This window comes from Papio anubis, chromosome 2 (genome assembly GCF_008728515.1).
Source record: "Papio anubis isolate 15944 chromosome 2, Panubis1.0, whole genome shotgun sequence".
NCBI lineage: Eukaryota > Metazoa > Chordata > Mammalia > Primates > Cercopithecidae > Papio > Papio anubis.
Window position 1 is genome coordinate 191,256,213 of NC_044977.1, and position 24,215 is coordinate 191,280,427.

General features: G+C 39.1%; 1 protein-coding gene across 12 annotated transcripts in view; it reads right to left on the reverse strand.

Moving 5' to 3' along the window:
• ACAP2 (ArfGAP with coiled-coil, ankyrin repeat and PH domains 2) overlaps positions 1 to 24,215 on the reverse strand; it is a 178,034-nt gene that overhangs the window by 116,359 nt on the left and 37,460 nt on the right. For 11 of the 12 annotated variants that reach the window (XR_002520649.2, XM_017956123.3, XM_017956118.3 and 8 more), the window contains exon 2: positions 2,037 to 2,094. Coding sequence is in view for 9 of the 12 variants with exons in the window: in XM_017956123.3 (XP_017811612.1) it covers positions 2,037 to 2,094 (58 nt within the window). In the remaining 3 variants the exon portion in view is untranslated. Of the gene's footprint in view, positions 1 to 2,036; positions 2,095 to 21,601; positions 21,882 to 24,215 lie in introns of those variants that run through there. The other variant, XM_017956122.3, reaches the window with a different exon arrangement.

The following is a 24,215-nucleotide window of genomic DNA, read 5'->3' on the forward strand; positions in this document are numbered from 1 at the left end:
AAATTAGCAGGGCATAGCAGAATGAGCCTATAGTCCCAGCTAATAGGGAGGCTGAGGCAGGAGAAGTGCTTGAACCTGGGAGGTGGAGGTTGCAGTGAGCTGAGATCGTGCCACTGCACTCCAGCCTGGGTGACAGAGCAAGATTCTGTCCCAAAAAAAAAAAAGAGAAGGGGTTCTAACCCTGGTCGTGCCTCTTCTACTCTGTGATTTGAAGCAAGTCCCCGTCACTTCCTCGGGCTTTGCTATCCTCATCTATAAAATGGGAATAATAACACTTGCCCTACCTACACTACAGAATTATTGTAAAAATTAAAAAGATACTACATATTACAGGGCTTTAAAAATTATAGAGTACTATACAAAAATAACTTCTCTCTAAACATCTAAAATTTTGATGTAATTTGTTTACATATAGAACTAATGCTATTTTATATAGTTTCTAAACTATTTATATGATATAAAGATGTGTGTTTCATGGTTTCAAAACATTTGAAAACCTTCAGCTTAATGTATTTAATATCCTTGCTACTCAAAGTGTGGCCCATGGGCCAAGAGTATGGGCGTCACCTGGAGTCCGGTTACAAACACAGAATCTCAGGTATCTCCAGCTACTGAGGCAGAATCTGTTTTTTCACAAGATGAGATCCCCAAGGGATACCTATGCAAAGTTTAGGTTTGAGAAGCACTACATTACACAGCAATGCCATTTATAATAATCATTAAACTAGAAAATTATTTCCAGAAAAGGTATTTCAAATATATACATCTGATTTATCTCCAGAAATTTAAAGAGAAACATTTTAATGAGCAGTGGCTTCAGAAGTACATCTAAACAAATGGATCAGAAGCTGTCTTCTCATTCTACTAATTCTGCCTACTATATAGCAAACAATGTGTCTTGGACAGACACCAAAAAAATAATCAATAATATAGATGGAGGAAATCAATGTACATTTATCCTTCCACAAAATATGACCATACCGATTACTAGGTATATTTTAAGCATTTCTGGCATTAGCTTAAAAATTGAATTAATATTTTAAATTGTATTTATATTTGAACGTGGTCACACCCAAATTTATACAATGGTCAGGTTATATATGAAATCCATTAAGCAACAAAAAAGAAAGATGTTTTTAGTAGAAAATACAGAAAAGGCTTCTTTTTTTTTTTTTTTTTTTTTTTTTGAGACGGAGTTTCACTCTTGTTGCCCAGGCTGGAGTGCAATGGCGCGATCTCAGCTCACAGCAACCTCCGCTTCCTCAGCTCAAGCGATTCTCCTGCCTCAGCCTCCCAAGTAGCTGGGACTACAGGCATGCACCACCATGCCCGGCTAATTTTGTATTTTTTTAGTAGAGACAGGGTTTCTCCATGTTGGTCAGGCTGGTCTCGAACTCCCGACCTCAGGTGATCCGCCCGCCTCGGCCTCCCAAAGTGCTGGGATTACAGGCATGAGCCACCACACCAGGCCCCAGAAAAAGCTTCTAACAACATAAAGGATGTTTAGTGAGCTTTGAAGTCATACATGGATTTGAATTCCTGCTCTGGCACTTAGATTAGACTTTATACACAAGCTACTTAGTGTCTCTAGTCTTAACTTTCCTCATGTGTAAATCTGGGATAATAATAGCATTTACCCTCATAGAGATAAAAAGCTACCAGGCTGGGTGTGACAGCTCACGCCTGCAATCCCAGCATTTTGGGGGGCCGAGGCGGGTGGATCACCTGAGGTAAGGAGTTTGAGACCAGCCTGGCCAACATGTTGAAACCCCGTCTCTACTAAAAACACAAAAAATTAGCTGGGCATGGTGGTGCACGCCTGTAATCCCAGCTACTTGGGAGACTGAGGCAGGAGAATCGTTTGAACCCAGGAGACAGGTTACAGTGAGCTGAGATCATGCCACTGCACTCCAGCCTGAGCAAGAGTGAGAGTCTGTCTCCAAAAAATAAAAAAGGTACCTACTATTGTAGGTACTAATAGTTATTTACGGCAAACAAGAATCGATGTTTTAAAAAGCTAAACATGTAAAATTTACCTTATCAAGTTTTAGTTCCAATTCTGCCACATCACCTTCTACTTCTTCCAAAGCTGCCCTAGAAAAATTAAATATAAAATAAGTTATTTCATTTGTTCAAATGTATACTTTACTCTTGAAAAGTAACTCTAAATGAAAAGATAGATATGAATGCTTAAAAATTACACTTCACATGAAGTAATAATTACCTTGGAATTTAGTATAAATACTTCATCATCATGCAATACAACAGATAACACAATTATTGTTTAGGACAACGACAGAACACATTACGCTAATTTATACTCAAAGGATTAGTATTATTCCAATTAATAACACTAAATACAGCTATTTAGCATGCACTTTTTAAATAAATGAGAAATTTTAAAAGTTGAGGCGTACAGGCCGGGCGCGGTGGCTCAAGCCTGTAATCCCAGCACTTTGGGAGGCCAAGGCGGGTGGATCACGAGGTCAGGAGATCGAGACCATCGTGGCTAACATGGTGAAACCCCGTCTCTACTAAAAATACAAAAAACTAGCCGGGCGTGGTGGCGGGCGCCTGTAGTCCCAGCTACTCGGAGGCTGAGGCGGGAGAATGGCGTGAACCCGGGAGGTGGAGCTTGCAGTGAGCCGAGATCGCGCCACTGCACTCCAGCCTGGGCGACAGAGCGAGACTCCGTCTCAAAAAAAAAAAGTTGAGGCGTACAAAGAATCAGATTTCTTGATAACAAAACACATGCAACCAAACTGCAAGGCATTGTCAGCAACCAAAAAGAAGAGCTTTTACTTTTAGAAATAGCTCAGAAAAATATCACCCTTTTTTGTTTCCAAAGTATTTTTTTAATCAGTACCTAACACTAATTTTAGTCTCTCTTCTTCTCCTAGCAATATAATTTTAATACAGAAAAATTAGCGAAGGTTAGATTATGAAAAATGCAGAAACTAAATAAGCCAAATACTTTATTGACAAAAGAGAGTACAATTATAATGCCAGTTAGCACTTCATATCACACTACAAGACAACATTTCAAAATTGGAAATCCGTCTGAAACAAAATAGTAGCAACTAAGTTTTTAGGGATGAAAACATTTTACACTCAAGAGTATGTATAACAAAATGTAATTCATCTACTTTAAGTCATTTATGCCATTTTTGTATATCTACTTGATAAACTAGCAATTCTCAAAGAGGTATTTTAAGATTTAACTAAATTTTGTTAAAGTTGGATAGTAATGGGGATTTACACTGAGTAAGATATTCTCGGGAGACAGAGGCAGAATAAAAACTATTTCCGGAACAAGCGTGGTGGCTCACACCTGTAATCCCAGCACTTTGGGAGGCTGAGGGGAAGGACTGCTTGGGCCCAGGAGTTAGAGACCAGCCTGAGACACACAGGAAGACCCTGTCTCTACAAAAAATAAAAAGATGAGCCAACCGTGGTGGCTCATGCCTGTAGTCCCAGCTACTCAGGAGGCTGAGTGGGAGGATCATTTGAGCCTGGGAGGTTGAGGCTTCAGTGCACTCCAGCCTAGGTGCCCCTGTCTCAAAATAAAACAAAAAACTCTATTTCCAGAACTCCCACTTCACCTCTGTGACACCTCTGAATAATCACCTTATCGGCTTGTGATTCTGCTTCCCCATCGGGTAACATTTATTTTTAAGAAGTTTTTAAATCTCTAAGATAAGAAAATAACCATGAATTATTCAGTAAAGAAATGCCTGTGATAAAACGAGATGCGCTAGCATATGACTGGGGAGAATGGAAGGTGCCACACTCTCTAGCACAGAAACAGAAATACTTCTTCCTGACTAAAAGCTTCTCATTCGCTTCAGCAAAGTTTTTCAAACTATGCACTGACCCCTTGACCTAGAAAACATTTTTCATCCACATCAGTCCTCAGTCCCTTTACCTACTCATCATCTAAAACTTAATTTACACAAGAGAACAAATGTATGTGTATGAGGATATTCACTGTAATGGGTTAGAAACCTAGATGTGCAGCAATAGGAAATAATGTAAATAAATTACAATATATCCATACCATTAAGTGAGGCAGATTTTAAATGAGGTTGATCTATATCTACTAATATGGAAATATGCACAGGATAGAGTATTATATGGGGGGAAAAAAGCAAGCTACAAAATTATATGCATAGCATAAGCTCAATTTGGGATCATATTTATCAGTCTGCAAACTACAACTCTGAAGAATGGGAATTCGACAGCAGAAAGGATAAATAAGGATTTGCACTTTTTACTAAATTCTGGATTGTTTATTTTCAATAACTATGCATTTTTAAGTAACTTTTAAAGCTAATAAAGGGGAAAAAGAAGTCCAAACACCACCTCCCCAATACATGGTCCTTTTGGAACCCCTCAACCACTCAAGCTCAATGGCATACCCTCTTGTGCCCCTCCAGCACCTCGCACACATTCTATCACTGTGCACCTCGCTCACCAGTCTCAGTTCCCCATAGCAGTACAGACACACAAACAAAATGTTGAGCCAAGGGAGAAACTCACTAAGTACTCTAATTGTCAGATACCCTCTTCATTTACATTTTAACCTTTATTTATCTTTACTCAATCTTCCATTTCTTTCAAGCAAATTAGTTGAAATGACCAGTTTGAGATTTAATCGTTGGTTTCTACTAAACAAATGGGTTGGTAGAAACTTTTTGTAACTTCTCCAATCTTATTTCACTGTGCAATTCTACTAATTCACTTTTGTGAAACAACACATTTAAAGAAAGGTAAGAGGTAAGGCAATGTGGCTCACGCCTGTAATCCCAGCACTTCGGGAGGCCCAGCCAGGCAGATCACTTGAGGTCAGGAGTTCTAGACCAGCCTGGCCAACAGAGTGAAACCCAGTCTCTACAAAAAATACAAAAAGTAGTGTCAGGCCAGGAGTTTGATACCAGCCTGGACAACAAAGCAAGATCCAGTCTCTCAAAAAATAAAAAATAAAAAATGTCAGCTAGGCATGGTAGTGTGTACCTGTAATCCCAGCTACTGGGGATTCTGAGGCAGGAGGATTGCTTGAGCCCAGGAGTTTCAAGTTACAGTGAGCTATGACTGCACCACTGCGCTCCTGCCTGGGCCACAGGGCAAGACCCCATCTCGTTTAAAAAACAAACAAACTAAAAAACAGGGAGTGTAAAGACTAAATGAGTACTGTTCATATCATCAATCACAGTACATGACACAAGGAACAAAATCAATTCACAGATTCATCCTCTCCTTTAGCTTACCACTGAGATGACTTCTATTCATTAATGAGATAGAACCATTCTGGGACATATGTTTAATAAACTAATAAGTGAAATAAAAGAATTTACACAACAATCTTTCAAATATTAAATGATAGATATTATTTCTCTGCAATCCTCCCAAATTCCTTTTTTTTTTTTTTTTTTGAGACGGAGTGTCGCTCTGTCACCCAGGCTGGAGTGTGGTGGCGCGATCTCGGCTCACTGCAAGCCCCGCCTCCCGGGTTCCCGCCATTCTCCTGCCTCAGCCTCCCGAGTAGCTGGGACTACAGGCGCCCGCCACCGCGCCCGGCTAGTTTTTGTATTTTTTAGTAGAGACGAGGTTTCACCGGGTGAGCCAGGATGGTCTCGATCTCCTGACCTCGTGATCCACCCATCTCGGCCTTCCAAAGTGCTGGGATTACAGGCTTCAGCCACCGTGCCCGGCCCCAAATTCTTACTAAGCATATAACTTTTATAAAAATGCAAGGTAATAAAGAGGCCAAAATTATAGACCCCCACCCTCCATAGCTTAAAATTTAATCTAAAAAAATCAAGTTATACACACATTAACAATGAAATAAAATATACGATTGAGCAGCAAAACAGAAAATAAGAAATAAAGGAGACAGATGTTAAGAGAAAGGGAAGAAAAGAGAAGACAATGAACAGTCACAACGGTCAGCAAACAATTACCCAACAGCCAAGTTTGACCCATAACCTGTTTTTACAAAGTCCGTAAGCTAAAAATGGTTTTTACATTTTTAAGTGGCTGAACAATATTTTTAAAAAACAATATTTTGTGATGCATGAAAATTATATTAAACTCAAATTTCTGTTCCTCTAAAGTTTTAAGGAAGCAGAGACAAGTTAATTCACTTCCGTACTCTCTATGGCAGTTTTCACGCCATAATGGCATAGTTGAGTAGTTGCAAGAGAGACCATATGGCCCACAAAGCATAAAATAGTTACTATCTGGCCCTTTACAGAAAAAGTTTACTGACTATTATGAATGTCAAATATAAGAACATGAATGAAAATCTTTTCTCATATATGAAATACATAAAAGAAAATAAAATTTGGACTTAGCTCTAGCTGTCTGTACTCTAAGAAGCTGAATAAGCCCAGAATTCCGAAAAACAGATACCTTATTTTTAATAACAATATCTTCATTCTTTTATCTATTCATGTATCATAGTTTGTTATTGTCAACTGAGAAAACAGTTACCTCAAAACATAAAACTAGAAAAGAAGCCGGGGGCGGTGGCTCATGCCGGTAATCCCAGCACTTTGGGAGGCTGAAGTGGGTGGATCACGTAAGGTCAGGAGTTCAAGACCAGCCCAGCCAACATGGTGAAACCCCGTCTCTAATGAAAACACGAAAATTAGCCAGGCGTGCTGGCGGGCACCTCTAATCCCAGCTACTAGGGAGGCTGAGGCAGGAGAATCGCTTGAACCCAGGAGGCAGAGGTTGCGGTGAGCTGAGATCACGCCATTGCACTCCAGCCTGGACCATAAGAGCAAAACTCCATCTCAAAAAAAAAAAAAAACAAGTAAGAAAACTAGAAGAGAAAAAAATCCAATAGCAAGTTTAACACCAAGACATGGCTATGAAATGAATGAGGCTCAAAAATAGAACTCTCTCCACTCAGATAACTGTATATCCTTGTTGTAGCAATAAACTTTTTAAGCTACTGTTTATAAAAGAGTATACATTAAAATAACTAAATAGTATGCATAATATGAGCATTACATTTTCTTTATAAAATTATTTGAAAGAAAAAATAACTATGGGCAGGGCACAGTGGCTCACGCCTGTAATCCCATCACTTTGGGAGGCTGAGGCGGGCAGATCACCTGAGGTCAGGAGTTCAATACCAGCCTGGTCAACACAGCGAAACCCTGTCTCTACTAAAAATACAAAAATTAGGCAGGCATGGTGGCGCATGCCTGTGATCCCAACTACTTGGGAAGCTGAGGCAGGAGAACCGCTTGAACCCAGGAGGCAGAGGTTGCAGTGAGCCAAGATCGCATCACTGCACTCCAGCCTGGGAGATAGAGTGAGATTGTGTCTCAAAAAAGAAAAAGAAAAAGAAGTAGTATGCTAAAAAATTATTTTTCCCATCCATTTAAAATCCTTAAAAACTAACAACAACCAAAGAAAAAAAAACCCTTCACTCCAACTTGGCAATAGCTTTAAAATGAAATTAATAATTTAAAATTAGGTCACATGGTGATGCAATCTAAATTGCCAATAGCAGGATATTCAAGATCATTAATAGGCACATAAATATCCTCAAACATTAAAGGTTGATTTCAGGCTCTAAGTCATAATTACCTAATAAAAAATCATCAAATAGAAATAGATATTCAAAACGTGCAGATTTTGAAACTGTTGTATTCCTTTGTTTTATATAACACATGTATTTCTAAAAGTTGCATGTGAATTGAATAACCGTTTAGAGACTCAGGAGAGGTGCCTGTATGTATGTGTCCATCACAGTACCTATCATCCTAAGCCAGCTTCCTCTTTCAGCTCAACAGCCTTACGCACCTTGGGCAATGCTGGACTATTCTTTGCAAGGAAAGGACAACAGCTACACCAAGGAAGGCCCACTGGCCCAGGGGTAATCCTGGGATTTGGTAAGTGGTTAAAAAAAGAGTCATGAAAAGGCCCTATACCAATGAGATTACTCCCTCTGTTTTGGACCAAAACAACACAGCACACACTCTAGAAACCTGCTTTCTAATAGAAATCCCCCACTAAATACTTTTATAATGTGAATGGCCACCCCGTACTAGTTTGGTTAGGTTCTGGGTCCTTTATGCTGGGACTCTACAACATCTTTATGTTGAGAGGCAGTAGAATAAAGTTTAAAAAAAATAAAAAGAAAACTTCTGGTGTTTGAATCCCTACTCTACTTTGTACTAGCTGTGTAATGATGAACAAGTTCTTTGTGTTTCAATTTCTTCTTTAAAACACAGATAAACAACAGTCTCTCCCACAGAGACATATGACAAATGTTAATATACATGTGAAAACACTAAGTAGTCAGTGAATGCCCGCTATGATTATTTATATAGTGTTAAAGAAAACATACAATCTCTTTTTGTTTTCATGTTACGGGGCCACGTGAGAAGAAAGCAGTAATGAGATCATCACATACTTCCAAACTGAATTTGAAATAGTGTGAAAAAGGGGCAAAAGACAGTTAAAACAGGCCTAAGATCAGCAATTAAAACAGCAAATCTAATTTCCTTTAAGGGAAAACACTTCTAGGAGTGCAAAAGGCTTACTGGAAGAAAGATAAAAACACTTCAATACTGCTGTCCCTTTCCAAAGATCACCTGTCAAATACAGACTGGAGTCGTCTTCTAACTTCCTAACTTCAGTCTAGGCTGGAGGACTACATGTATGATACACGCGATGATGACATATTTTAAAATCCACTTGGTGTCTAGGGTTATCAAGGTAGGTTCTATCCAGCTCCTTTGGAGAACCAATACAGAATCCGTAAAAAGGAAGGCTATAGTTCTAAATTTATATTTACACTTAATCTTAGCCAAAAGGCCAAGAAGCAACTGTGTATTCGTTATATAATAATAACCTTTTATAAACATCTCTGCTGGCCAGGTGTCGTGTGGTGGCTTACGTCTGAAATCCCAGCACTTTGGAAGGCTGAGGCAGGTAGATCACGGGAGGTCAGGAGTTTGAGGGCAGCCTGATCAACATGGTGAAACTCCCATCTCTACTAAAAATACAAAATTAGCCAGGCTGGTGGTGTGCGCCTGTAATCCCAGCTACTCGGAAGGCTGAGGCAAAAGAATCGCTTGAACCCGGGAGGCAGAGGTTGCAGTGAGCCAAGATCGTGCCATTGCACTCCAGCCTGGGCAATAAGAGTGAAACTCCATCTCTAAATAAATAAAGAAAATAAATGTCTCTGCCTTCATTGTTTTCAGAAGTTTCAATGGATGAAATTAAAAGGCCTTTCTTCCCTATTTATTATCTTAGAAATGTTGTAACTGCTCGCTCCTATGTGCTCAAATTGGTCTACTAAGCAAACCTAGCAAGATCCATGAGAAATTCAATCCTGTAATAGGAAAGGGAGTAGTGGAAAAACAAACTAGAAATGAAAACCAACATTTTAGTCTGTCAACTAATATGAGTCCCTGAGAAAATCATTTAACCACACCAGACCTCAGTTCTCTCACTCTGGAACATCTTTAATATCACTTCAAGACCTAACATTCTATTATTCGGGATTAAGCATTCAAAGGAAAGCCATTGGGTTGGTGCAAAAGTAATTGCGGTTTTTGCCATTACTTTTGCACCAATCTAATAGAACCTGGATTTGTTTCTCTTCTAAGTAAGATTTCCTCCAGGTGGCCCTTGCTTGTGCTCTCAACAGAGTTAAGGGGGGAAAAAAATGTGTAAGCCATAAAAAAAAAAGCCTCACCAGATTTTACATTAACAAGTTTCATCCATCTTCTCAAAAGTCTCCTCTGCATACTTCTTAAAAGACAAGGAGTATGAATATAGATGAAAATAGTGGGATTTTTCAAGTTTTTTGTTTGGCTTAATATTTTGGAGGAAAACAGATGTATTTTATTTTTTGTTTTATTTTTTGTAGAGACAGGATCTCACTATGTTGACCAGTCTTATTGAGCAGTCTGGTCTCAAACCTCCTGGCCTGCAGCAATCCTCCCATCCCAGCCTCCCAAAGTACTAGGATTACAGGTGTGAGCCACCACACTTGGCCAGAAAAAAAATTTTGTTTTCCATCCACATTTGTATTTTTCTTAGCAAGCTCCATTATATTTCTGTTTTACGGATTGTAAACATTACTCTGCCACTTCCCAGTGATGGAGGGGGGAGGGGAAAAATTTTTTTTTAAAAAAGTAGCTTAAAAAAAAATCTATAACCCTTTTGCCCTCAAATTTTCCCGTCAATACATAGTATCCAAAATAAAACCATCAGGGAGCCAGGGAGGTGTATAATTGAAAAAGCAACCAAATCACAGCACAAGGTTGAGATGCAAATGGTATGGCCCTGGTGAATGAATATCATACTCCTAAGTCATAACTCAGATATCAATAACCCCTTTAAATCCCAGCTCATGATTTAAAAAAAAAAAAAAAAGGAAGAACTTAAAATATTATCCAGATAATAGGGCCGGGTGCAACGGCTCACGCCTGTAATCCCAGCACTTTGGGAGGCCGAGGTGGGAGGATCACCTGAGGTTGGGAGTTCAAGACAGCCTGACCAACATGATGAAACCCTGTCTCTACTAAAAATACAAAATTAGTCGGGTATGGTGGTGCATGCCTGTAATCCCAGCTACTCGGAGGGCTGAGGCAGGAGAATCGTTTGAACCTGGGAGTTGAAGGTTGCGGTGAGCTGAGATTGCACCATTGCACTCCAGCCTGGGCAACAAGAGTGAAACTCCATCTCAAAAAAAAAAAAAAAAAATATATATATATATATATATGTTCCAGATAATCATCCTACATAGAGAATTTGAGGTGGGAGGAGAGGTCTATAGAATCTTCTGTTCCTGGGGCTTCAGCTTCTCATATTAACAGGTAGATGATTTCAATAGTCACTTCCAAATTTGCTCTGCATAAAGATAGTAGCTATATACAGTCATTTTTAACATGTGCAGTGGCAAATATTCATTATTTACAGAATACTAATCTAAGGAAATACTAGTAATGTTTTAAGTGTGATCAGATATTAAGTTATTCTTTTTCCCTGAAAAAAACAAAAAAAATCCGTTCTAGGTTAGAAAGCTCTATTTCTATTTCACCCTCCTCCTTTAACAGCCTGTGTTTCTTGTTTAGGGAATTAGCAGACCCAAGTAGGCGAAATGGCACTATAATTACAATGCCAGTTAACATCATCCTACTGTGCCATAAGAAAAAGGTGGCAGAAGAAGGCATGGCCATTTATCATGTTGGGATCAATAAATTATTGGTGACAAATGGCTAAGAGTCGCTTCCAGTTTTCACCACACAGGGTGTAAAACTAGAATGAAGGCACTGGTCATCTAAAGAGGGGTAAGGTTACATTAATGAGAAAAATGAGCATTACGGGGAGAAAGTCTTAAAAAAAAAACTTTTTTTAAAGTTGACTTTCTACAAAATCATTCCATTTCCAAGAATTCTTACCATTGTAGTAGGCTTCAACATGACAGGAAAATTAGCTTATCATTGCTTAAAGGGTTAAAATCAAATTTTCAACCAAAGCAGTTAAAGTTTGGTGTTATTAGTAGAGTGTCACAGGCAATACATCTAAGGAGAAGACAGCATTGTAAACTTCATGATTCACAAAAGGGGCAGAGGAGAGTTCCATGAAGAAAGAACATGGTGGCTGATAATAATGAAAAGACGACCAAGTATTTCAAAGATGAGATATAAGCAGACCCTCAATGAGAGAAGGAAGCAAGATGGTAGGGGTATTTAGGGACAGACCCAGACAAAACTGTCAAAAATTAGAATCAGAGGCCAGGCGAGGTGGCTCATGCCTGTAATACTGGCAGCAGCTTGGGAGGCCAAGGCAGGAGGACAGCCTGAGCCCAGGAGTTTCAGACCAGCCCCGGCAGCATAGCCAGACTCTGGTCTCTATAATTAACTAATTAACTAACTACGTTATAATCAGAAACCTGCCACATTCCTGCTTTTATGGCTGTTTCCCATTACCCTTTTCAGGAATTGGAAGTAATACGGGAGGCACAAAATATTCTGCAAATCACAGCAGGTAGGGAACCAAATACTCAGCCTTGCAGGGTTCTCTCCACAACATATCATGGGCTGCTCAATAGTCACATTTATAACTTTCCCAGGCTCCTCCATAAACAACCAAGCATCTGTATTAATACATAAAAGTTAATCTGCATTACATCTCCCTATGTTTTATAATCTACATGCCACCTTCATGCATGGTATCACATTTGTATGTTAAGAGAAGACCACTAGGCTGGGCACAGTGGCTCACGCCTGTAACCCCAGCATTTTGGGAGGCCGAGGTGGATCTCTTGAGGTCAGCAGTTTGAGACCAGCCTGGCCAACACAGTGAAACCCTGTCTGTACTAAAAATACAGAAAAATTAGCTGGGCGTGGGGGTGCACACCTGTAATCCCAGCTACTCCGGTGACTGAGGCAGGAGGATCACCTGAACCCAGGAGGCGGAGGTTGCCGTGAGTTGAGACTGTGCCACTGCGCTCCAGCTTGGAAGACAGAGTGAACTCTGTCTCCAAAACAAAGAGAGATGACTACAGAACAGTAATGCAAAACACAAAGAGAAAAGCATTGAGTACATGAGCGACAACCCCAGAATCACAGAATCTTGAATTGAGAGAAAACTTAGCTGCTAAATGACAGAACTATTAGATGAAAGTAAAGCAGCTGTGTTTAAAAAAATCATTTTACACAGTATTTCATCTCCATTAAGCCCCAGAAATTTTACAAGATCTGTAAAGAGGAAGCTGAATACAAATTTAAGAGCCTAATAAACAGGCTCAGGGTTTTAAAGACAATCTTCACACATAAACCACCTGGGATGGTAAACGTCTAACACCGAAGCACCTTCTACTCCTCAGCAGAATGAGCAACCCCCCACCACCATTTCCACAGAGCACTCGGCGCACTTCAAATAGAGCGCCTGACATTCAATTTACTAATGATAATTAAATTACTGGTCATTATGTCTAGACTGAGGGCCTCAAAAGCAGACACTATGATTCATTTAGCTATCTCTAGTTCAGTTAGTTACCAGGTAAACACTTGTTGAATGGGTGGATGAATGGAGCATTTAAAACAACTGTTATTTGCGGCCTGGGGTCACTCAAAATGGTTACATACCTGTATCTCAGTATACATGTATTTATGTGCAACTTTCCAATTCCCTCTTGCTGCATGCAGCCTTGTTATTCTAATCTGCTATGGCCTCTCCAGCCTTATATAAATGTTACTATGAAAGTCACCAGAAAAAAATAAAATAATAAAGAACTACAAATAATTGCATAAACCTTAAAACTAAAGTTACAATGAAAAAAGGAAAAAGTCTTCTTTTGGCATACAAGGTGGTACCTATTTACCTATGTGTAACCATTATTATAGGTATAATTTTTTAAGTTGACAGAAAAGGAAAATTTTTATAATATAATACTCTTCTAGAATAACACAGATTTGGACTTCTAAAACAGGCCTTGACAGAAATTTGACGGGAGCTAAGGAGGTATTTGCTCCACCAGGAGCACAAAATTACATGATCATGATTTCTTTAAGGCATTCAATTTACGATCAGACAGGATCTGTGGACACTTGAAGAAAAGAATCAAACAAGTCATACTAATCAGAAGCAGGGAAAAGTTTAAAACCAACAACTAAAAATTTATTTTTAAAAAAATACCATTCCTAGAAAAATTCTGGCAAATGAAGAAATTTCCCTTTTCTCTAACAACAAATGGCAGCAAATGTGTATTGTTTGGAATATAAGAACAAAATAAACAATGATCCTTGCCATCCTAGAGCTTACATTCTGAAGGGGAAGACAAGCTATAAACAGTAAACATCATCAAGACGTCAATTGGATGCTATGCGATAATGTGATAAGTACTATGGGAAAAAAGGAAAGCGAAACAAGGGGAGAGAGGGACGGCTACAATTTTACTATTTAAAATTGATCAAAATAGTTCTCACTGAGAAAGTGACATTTGAGCAAAGACCTGAAGTAACACAGTGAGCCATGCAGACAAGGGTGTTACAGGCCGAAAAAGCCACCAATGCAACATTCCTGAAACGTTCAGTAGCAAGGAGGCCTGTATGGCCGAAACAGAACCAGAAAGGGGGAGAGCTGCAGAAAAAGTCAGAATACTAACGGAGCGCCCCATCACATTCAGAGCCTTGTAGGCCCACAGCAATGATAACAGCAGCTATACTGGGTAACCACTGAAAGGTCTGCACCAGAGAAGAAACAGGCTGTAACATACTTTGTCAAGACTCATTCTGGCTGCTATGTGGAAAAGACTGCAAAGAAACAAAAGAGGAAGAAGCAAAGAGACTAGTAAGGAGGTTACAGCAGTCATCCAGATGAAAGATGAAGACGGCACAAGGTAAGTAGCAATCAGTGGTGAGAAATGCTAAGATTCTGGATATATTTTGTATGTAGAGCCAAGAGGATTTCTTGATGAATTAGATGTGACATGCAAGCATATGCATGGGTACACCAGGTACAGGTAAATGTGTAATCAAGTATAATTTCAAAGTTTCAGGCTGGAGCAAAAAGAAAACTAGTTATGACCAACTGAGATGGGGAAGACTACAGGCATAACAGATTTAGGGAGAGAAGATCTAGAGCTCAGTTTTGGATTTGACTCCAAAATATTTATTAAGATATACAAGGGTTGACTTCAAATAGGTGGATGCACATGAGTCTCGAGTTTAGAAGTCTGAGTTGGAGGTGTAAGTTTAGGAATCAAGAGCACATAGACAGTATCGGCAGCGATAAGACTGGACATTATTAAAATAAAAAGTAAAGGCAGAGATGCCTTAAGCTTGGGGCATTTTGATAGTAAAGGTCAGGAAGAACAAAAGGAATGAGGAAACGAATCTGAGAAGCAGCAACTGATGAAATAAGAAAACCAGGCCCCACGAGGTGGCTCATTCCTACAATCCCGGCACTTTGGAAGGCTGAGGCACAAGATCACTTGAGCCCAGGAGTTCAAGACCAGCCTAGGCAACACACGTATATACACACATAAAGTAAGAAGAAAACCAAGAGAGTGCCACAGAGAAGGGAAGTGAAAAGAGTGTATCAAAGAAGGAGGAGTAAGTATGTCAAAAGCTGCTGACAGGTCAAACAAGAGGACTAAGAATTAACATCAGGCTTAAGTCAAACTAAAATGGCTGAAAAACAATTTTAGAAACATTGAAAAACACTTCTGGCCTGAAATTTTGATGAACCAAAAATGTGCTTCTAAGGAAGAGATTAATCAAATATTTTTAAATATCCCAGAAATATAAAATTATTGAATTACAGGCAGCACATGAGAATAAAAATGTTCCCAACTAGATACCCTGAAAATGCGTTGTAGCATTCAGGAAGAAAGGTAAGTAAGCAGATTCCCTGCCTCCTCTTTCCATTCTCAACCCATTCCCCAAAGTGAAAGGTAATTCATTGGATGAAAAAGAAATCTTCATTTTCTTTCTCAGAAGGCTGAGGCAAAAGTTCTACTGCCATATATATACACACATACATATATTTATATATATACACACACACATCATATATTTATATACATATATATTTTATATACACACATATTTATATAATGCAAATATAATTTAACAATATAATTATAATATATAATTTTTTTTTTTTTTTGAGACAGAGTCTTGCTCTGTCACCCAGGCTGGAGTGCAATGGTGCAATCTCGGCTCACTGAAAGTCTGCTTCCCAGGTTCAAGCGATTCTCCTGCCTCTGCCTTATGAGTAGCTGGGATTACAGGTGAGCACCACCACGCCCGGCTACTTTTTTGTGTACTTTTAGTAGAGACAGGTTTCACTATGTTGTCCAGACTAGTCTCAAACTCCTGATCTCAAGTGATCCACCCGCTCCAGCCTCCCAAAGTGCTGGGATTATAGGCATGAGCCACTGCAACCAACCTATTGCCATTTACATTAAACACGGTCTAACTCCTACAAATATAAGAACTCCTGATCTAGCTCTCACTCTACACGAGACAAGGCACAGACAGACTGAGATCTGTGCTTTCTTGTCTTTCTATAAAATTAGGATTGATTGCATCCAACTCTATGTTTCATTTTGTATGGCTATGGTTACTGTTGCCCTTTGCTGATAAACTCTCAAAATTAAAGGAACACATATACAAGCCCAATCACTTCCAATTAATTTCATTAACTGTTAAGGATGATGTATTAGTCTATTCTTGCATTGCTATAAAGAAATACCTGAGGCCTGGTGCGGTGGCTGACGCCTGTAATCCCAGCATTTTGGGAGGCAAAGGTGGGCAGATCATGAGGTCGGAAGTTGGAGACCAGCTTGACCAACGTGGTAAAACCTCATTTCTACTAAAAATACAAAAATTAGCTGGGTGTGGTGGTGCACGCCTGTAATCCCAGCTACTCAGGAGGCTGAGGCAGAAGAATTGCTTGCACCCGGGAGGCAGAGGTCACAGTGAGCCGAGATTGTGCCACTGCACTCAGCCTAGGCAACAGAGTGAGACTCCATCTCAAAAAAAAAAAAAAGAAAGTATCTCAGACTGGGTAATTAATAAAGAAAAGAGGTTTAATTGGCTCATGGTTCTGCAGGCTGTACAGGAAGTGTGACAGTGGCTTTGGGAAGGCCTCAGGAAACCAAATCATGGCAGAAGGCAAAGGGGAAGCAAACGCGTCTTGCATGGCCAGAGCAGGAGCCAGGGGCACGGGGAGGAGTTACACACTTTCAAATGAACAGATCTTGTGAGAACTCTATCATCAGAACAGCACCAAGAGCATGATGCTAAACCATTCATGAGACACCGTCCCCATGATCCAATCACCCCCACACCAGGCCCCACCTCCAGCAATGGGGATTACAGTTTAACATGAGATTTGGGTGGGGACACAGATCCAAACCACATCAGGTGGATTATACATTCTGTCCTACAAATTTAGCAATCTTGTTTTTCAGTAATAAACACAACTGGAAAATTGGGTTACCTTTACTTGAATAATCAATCTAGCTACGTTAACCTTAATGCAATCACATCAAGAATCAAGAGTCAAGAATCTTTATACTTCAAAATTTATTTTCTATCAATAAGTCCTCACCCTCTTATTTAAATATCTTCACATATATTCTAAAGGAGATTGTGTAATTTAAGTGATAGATTGTAAAATTTCAGTCATGTGTACTCAGGTTGGGCGTTTATTTATATTCCATAGTTTATCACTAGATATAATCCACTGATTTACCATGGCTAGGAAAGGACTACACATACAGTGGACACTCATTAAAACAGCTGTTGATCTCTACAGTCTCATAGTTGCACATTCCTGGTGATACCTAATATTACCACCTAAACAACAGAAAACTATTCATCGCAAGACACCAGATTGAGAGAACTAAAAATCCTGGCCTCAAGTGATCCTCCCACCCTGACCTCCCAAAGTGTTGAGTTTACAAGGGTGAGCCTTCTTTTCTTTCTTCTAAGCTACAGGTTTGATCACTCAGTTCCCCTTTTGTTCCCGAGTGTTCGTATTTTGAGTAAATATTTCATATGACTTTATTCTTGGCCCTAGATTTTACCACTTTACATTGATTGCATTTGAGTAAGTCTGCTGACAGCTTTGACAGTAAGTCATGTACTTAGCTTCACAAAACTCGTAAGTATGACACTTCCAAGGAAGTATAAACTAAGACACGCTACAAAAGTTCAAAATATGTTGTGTTTAACAGAATTCAAGGAGAAAGAAATATAAACTACTAAAATTTTTGCAGACTGATTGGCTTAAATGCTTAAATATTATTTGTCCTATAGCTTAAATCTTGTCATGCAACATATTTAAATATGTCTTTAATGACCCACCTTATAAAAGGATCCTATGTGAGAGAGAGAGGAAGAAAGGAGAAGGAGAAGGAGGAGGAAGAAGAACAGGAAGAAGAGGGAGGGAGGGAGGAAGGAAGTAAGGCAGACAGGCAAAAAATGACATTTTCACTTCATAAAAATTTAAATTTCTGTACATGCAATATTAAAAAATGCAGTTAAATAATTTTTAGTAGTGAATGGAAATAAAATTTGGAAACTAAACTTATGGAAGGAACATTTTGTTATTAAAAAACAAAACAAAACAAAAAAAACAAGCCAGGGGTGGTAGCTCCATGTCTGTAATCCCAGCATTTTGGAAAACTGAAGAGGGAGGATTGTTTGAGCCCAAGAGTTTGAGACCATCCTGGATAACATAGCAAGCCTCCATCTCCACACACAAAAAAGTTTGAGTTATTTTTTAAATTAAGAAAAGGAAAAAAAAACATTAAAATACAGTTATAAATGCTCATATTAAAAAACAAGAAAGGACTGGGCACAGTGGCTTACACCTGTAATCTCAACACTTTGAGAAGCCAAGGCAAGTGGATCACTTAAGCTCAGAAGTTTGAGACAAGCCTGGGCAACATGACACAACCCCATCTCTACAAAAAATACAAAAATTAGCCAGGCGTGGTGGTGCATGCCTGCAGCCCCAGCTACTTGGGAGGCTGGATCACCTGAGCCTGAAGGTAGACGTTGCAGTGAGATGAGATGATGCCACTGCACTCCTGCCTGGACAACAGAGTAAGGCTCTGTCTCAAAAGAAAAAAGAAAGATAGATCTCAGATCAAAAACCTAACTTTATGATTTAAGGAACTAGAAAAAGAAGACCAAACCAAACCCAAAGCCAGCAAGTGGAAATAAGGAAAGATTACAGCACATATAAAAGAAACAGAAAATAGAAAAACAACAGAGAAAAGTCAATGAAACCAAAAACTGGTTCTTAGAAATATCAACAAAATGACAAACCTTTAGCTATACAGAATTTTTTTTAAAGAGAAGACTCAAATTACTAAAATCAGAAGTGAAAATGGGGACATTATTACCAATTCCAGAGAAATAAGATTATAAGAGAGTACTATGAGCAAGTACATGCCAACAAACTGGACTACCTAGGCGAAATGCAAAATTCCCTGAAACACAACTTATCAAGACTTTAGTCTTTTCTCATAAAGAAAGAGAAAATCTGAATAGACCTATAACTAGTAAAGAGACTGAATTTGTAATCAAAAATCTCCAAAACAGGTCAGGGCATAGTGGCTCATGCCTGTAATCCCAGCACTTTGGGAGCCCAAGGCAGGCAGATTGCTTTCAGCTCGGAAGTTCGAGACCAGTCTGGGCAACATGACGAAACCCTGTTTCTAGAAAAGATACAAAAATTAGCCGGGCATTGGTGGCTCGCAGCCTGCAGTCACAGCTACACGGGAGGCTGAGGCACAAAAATCACTTGAGCCCAAAAAGCAGAAGTTGCAGTGAGCGGAGATTATGCCACTGGACTCCAGCCTGGGTGACAGAGTGAGATCCTGTCTCAAAAAAAGAAAAAAAAATTAAGTCCTAGACCTAATGGCTTCACCGGCAAATTCTATCAAGCATTTAAAGATGAACTTACACCAATCCTTCTCAAACTTTTCCAAAAAAGTGAAGAGGAGGAAAACTTCCAAACTCATTTTATGCTGCCAGCATTACCCTGATACCAAAGCCAGACACAACTGGAAAACTATGGAACAATATCCCTTATGAACACTGAGGCAGAAATCCTCAACAAAGACTAGCAAACTGAATTCTACAGCATAGTAAAAGGATTATACACCATGACCTAGTAGAATTTATTCCTGGAATGCAAGGATAATTCAACATATGAAGAAAAAACAATGTACTATACCACATAAACAGAATGAAGAGAAAAAAATCCATGATCTCCATTGATGCAGAAAAATCATATTGACAAAATTCTTTTTTTCATGATAAAAAACACTTAACAAAAAGGAATAAAAGGAAACTGCTTCACCAAAATAAAAGCCATATACCAAAAAACCACAGTGAACCTCATACTCTACTGAAAGCTTCCCCCATGAGATTAGAAACAAGGCAAGGATACTGCTTTCAACACTTCTATTCAACATAGCACTGGAAGTCTTAGTCAGAGTCACTAGGCAAGAAAAAGAAAAACAAAAAGCAATCAAATTGGAAAGGAAGAAGTAAAAGTATTTCTGTTTACAGACAATATGACCTTATTTTGTATGTAGAAAACCCTAAAGATTCCACAAAGGAACCTGTTAGAATAAATAAATTCATCAAAGTAGCAGGATATAGTCAACACACAAAAATTAGTTGCATTTCTATATACACTAAGAATGTACAATTTGAAAAGAAAGTTAAGAAAACAATGCCATTTATAATAGCATCAAAATAGTCAAAACACATAGAAAATCACTTAACCAACGAGCTGAGAGGCTTGTACAATAGAAACTATGAGACATACCTAAAAAAAAAAAGAAAGTATAAAAGAAATAAACAAATGGAAACATATCCCATGTTAATGAAATGGAAGACTTAATATTGTTAAGATGTCAATTACCCAAAGCCTTCTACAGATTTAATGCAATTCTTGTCAAAATTACAATGATGTTTTTTGTAGAAATAGAAAAACCTGGCTGGGCACAGTGGCTCACGCCTGTAATCTCAGCACTTTGGGAGGCCGAGGTGGGAGGATCACTTGAGGTCAGGAGTTTAAGACCAGCCTGGCCAACATGGTGAAACCCCATCTTTACTAAAAATACAAAAATTAGCTGGGTGTGGTGGCGGGCACCTGTAATCCCAGCTACTCAGGAGGCTAAGGCAAGAGAATTGCTTGAACCTGGGAGGCGGATGTTGCAGTGAACCAAGATTGCACCACTGCACTCCAGCCTGGGCGATAGAGCGAGTGAGACTCCATCTCAAAAAAAAAAAAGAAACAGAAAAACCTATCCTAAAATTCATATGAAATTTCAAAGGACAATGGATAGCCAAAACAATCCTGAAAAAGAAAAGTAAAACTGGAGGATTCACACTTTCTGATTTCAAAACTTACCACAAAGTCACAGTAATCAAACAGATTAATACTGTCATAAAGACAGCCATGTTGACCTCCAGAATAGAACACAGTCCATAATTAACCCTCATATATATAGTCAAATGATTTTTGTCAAGAGTGTTACTATAATTCAATGGGGAAAAGATAGTCCTTTCAACAAATGGTGCTTGTAAAACTGGATATCCACATGCAAAAGAATGAAGACCCTTACCTAACACCACATACAAAAATTAACTCAAAAGAGATCCACGACTGAAATGTTAAGATCTAAAACTATAAAACTCTTAGAAGAAAACATAGGTTAAAAGCTTTATGACACTAAATTTGGTAATGATTTCTTGGATATGATACCAAAAGCACAGGCAACAAAAGACAATAGACAAACTGCACTTTATGAAACTGAAAAATTCTGTGTATCAAAAGACACAGAGTAAAAAATCCATCCACAGAATGGGAGAAAATATTTGCAAACCATCTGGTACGGGATTAATATTCAGACTACACAGAGAACTCCTAAAACTCAACAAGACACAAACAACATGATACAAGAATGGGCAAAGGATCTGAATCGACGTTTCTCCAAAGACGATATACAAATGGCCAATCAGCACATGAAAAGAAGGTCAACATAATAATCATTAGGGAAATACAAATCGAAACTACAAGATACTACCTGCTATGGTTTGAATGTTTGTGTCTCTCCAAAATTCATGTTGAAACTTGATCTCCATTGTCACAGTGTGAAGAGGTGGGGCCTTTGGGGAAGTGATGAAGACATGAGGGCTCCGCCTTCATGAATGGATTAGGGCTCTTATAAAAGAGGTTGAAGAAAGGGTCCTAATGCTCCCTTTTTTGCCCTTCCACCTTCTGCCATATGAGGACACATCAACAAGGTGCCATCTTGAAAGCAGAGATAGCTGGCCCTCACCAGACACTAATCTGCTGGCATCTTTATCTTGGACTTCCCAGCTCCAGAACTGTGAGAAATAAATGTACATTATTTATAAATTATCTAGTCAATGCTATTCTGTCATCGATGCAGGAACAGACTAAGAAGCCATCTCACACCCATTAGGATGGCTATTTAAAAAAGCATAACAAGTATCAATGAGGATGTGGAGTCACTGGATCGCTTGTGCACTGCTGGTGGGAATGTAAAACGGTACCACTGTTGTTGAAAGCACTACGGCAACACTTCAAAAAATTAAAAAAGAATTACCATGCGATGTAGCTATTTCATTTCTGAGTATATACTCAAAAAACCCGAAAGCTGGGTATCAAAGAGATATTTGTATACCCATGTTCACAGACGCATTATTCACAATAGATGAAACGTGGAAGCAATTCAAGTGTCTACCAACAAAAAAATGGATAAGCACAACATGACATATGCATATAATAGAATATGCATCCTTTACACAATATGAATGTACTTAATATCACTGAGTTGTATACTTAAAAAATGGTCAAGACGGTAAGTTTTATGTTATTTGTATTTAAACACAATTTTTTAAATTGGAAGAAAAAACACATTAAAACAATTTTTCACATCAAAAGGCACACATTTATTTAGCTATTTCCTTGGTAATCTACAGTATTTTTCCTCTAACTGACATATTCCTAGAACATGCCAATTTCAGACAAACAAATTTCTAGATCAAACCATGGAGAGACTTACAGATAATTAACAAAATAAAATAAATATGCAGGATTAAAACACACTGTAAGGCCAGGAGTAGTGGCTCATGCCTATAATCCCAGCACTTTGGGAGGTCGAGGCAGGAAGATCTCTTGAAGCCAGGAGTTTGAGACTAGCCTGGGCAACAAGCAAGACATTGTCTCTATTTAGTACTAAGGGGGAAAAAAAAAAACTCACAATGAATGTCAAAAACAAATTGTTCTTAAGCTGGGTCTTGATGACGGTAAAGGATTGTATCATCACTTACCACACAGACCTGCCAGCAAAATGCTTAAGAATCTACACTTGGCTAAAAATAAGAACTGGAGGCTGGGTGCAGTGGCTCATGCCTATAATGCCAGCACTTTGGGAAGCCAAGAAAGGAGGATTGCTTGAAGCCAGGAGTTCAAATTCAAGACCAGCCTGGGTCACAGAGTGAGACCCTGTCTCAAAAAGAATTGGCCTGTTACATGAGTAAATTGCAAAAATAAATAAATAAGAAAAATTGGCTCATACTATACTCTATTAGGTAGCATAATTTGTTGCTCAGATTATGAAATGTGAGCCAGGCATGATGACTCACACCTGTAATCCCAGCACTTTCAGAGGCCGAGGTGGGCAGATCACAAGGTCAGGAGTTTGAGACCAGCCTGGCCAACATGGTGAAACCCCATCTCTAATAAAAATACAAAAATTAGCTGGGCATGGTGGCAGGCACCTGTAGTCCCAGCTACTCAGGAGGTTGAGGCAGGAAAATTGCTTGAACCCGGGAGGTGGAGGTTGCAGTGAGCCGAGATGGTGCCACTGTACTCCAGCCCGGGCCACAGAGCAAGACTCTGCCTCAAAAAACAAAATAAAAAATAAGATTATGAAATGTGAAATTTGAAGCAGTAGTTAGTAATAAGCAGAGATTTTAAGCCCTTTTGAGCTATAAGAAGTCTTTGTAAAGTCCATCTTGAAGATAACAAATTAAAACCATAACAATTACCTTTGAAATAAGCAGTAATTTAAAAAATAACTTAAATAGTAAAGTAATGTTTTTTGTTTCCTCGAAAAAAATCCCTTGAGCATTTACTGGATGTCACACACTGTACTAGAGACTTAGGAAACAGCGAGCGGTAAAACAAGCCCCTGATCTCATGGCGTCTAAGTGAAGGAAACACAATTAGTAAACAGATATGAAATACGTATACATGTAAGGGGTTTTTTTTTTTTTTTTTTTTTTTGAGACGGAGTCTCGCTGTGTCCCCCTGGCTGGAGTGCAGTGGCCGGATCTCAGCTCACTGCAAGCTCCACCTCCCGGGTTCACACCATTCTCCTGCCTCAGCCTCCCGAGTAGCTGGGACTACAGGCGCCCGCCACCTCACCCGGCTAGTTTTTTTTTTTTGTATTTTTAGTAGAGACGGGGTTTCACCGTGTTAGCCAGGATGGTCTCGATCTCCTGACCTCGTGATCCACCCGTCTCGGCCTCCCAAAGTGCTGGGATTACAGGCTTGAGCCACCGCGCCCGGCCACATGTAAGGGGTTATAAGTGCTTTTAAGAAAAGCAGGATAAGAGGACACAGAGTAACAGAAGATTCAATTTTAAATATTTAAGAAAAATTAAAAT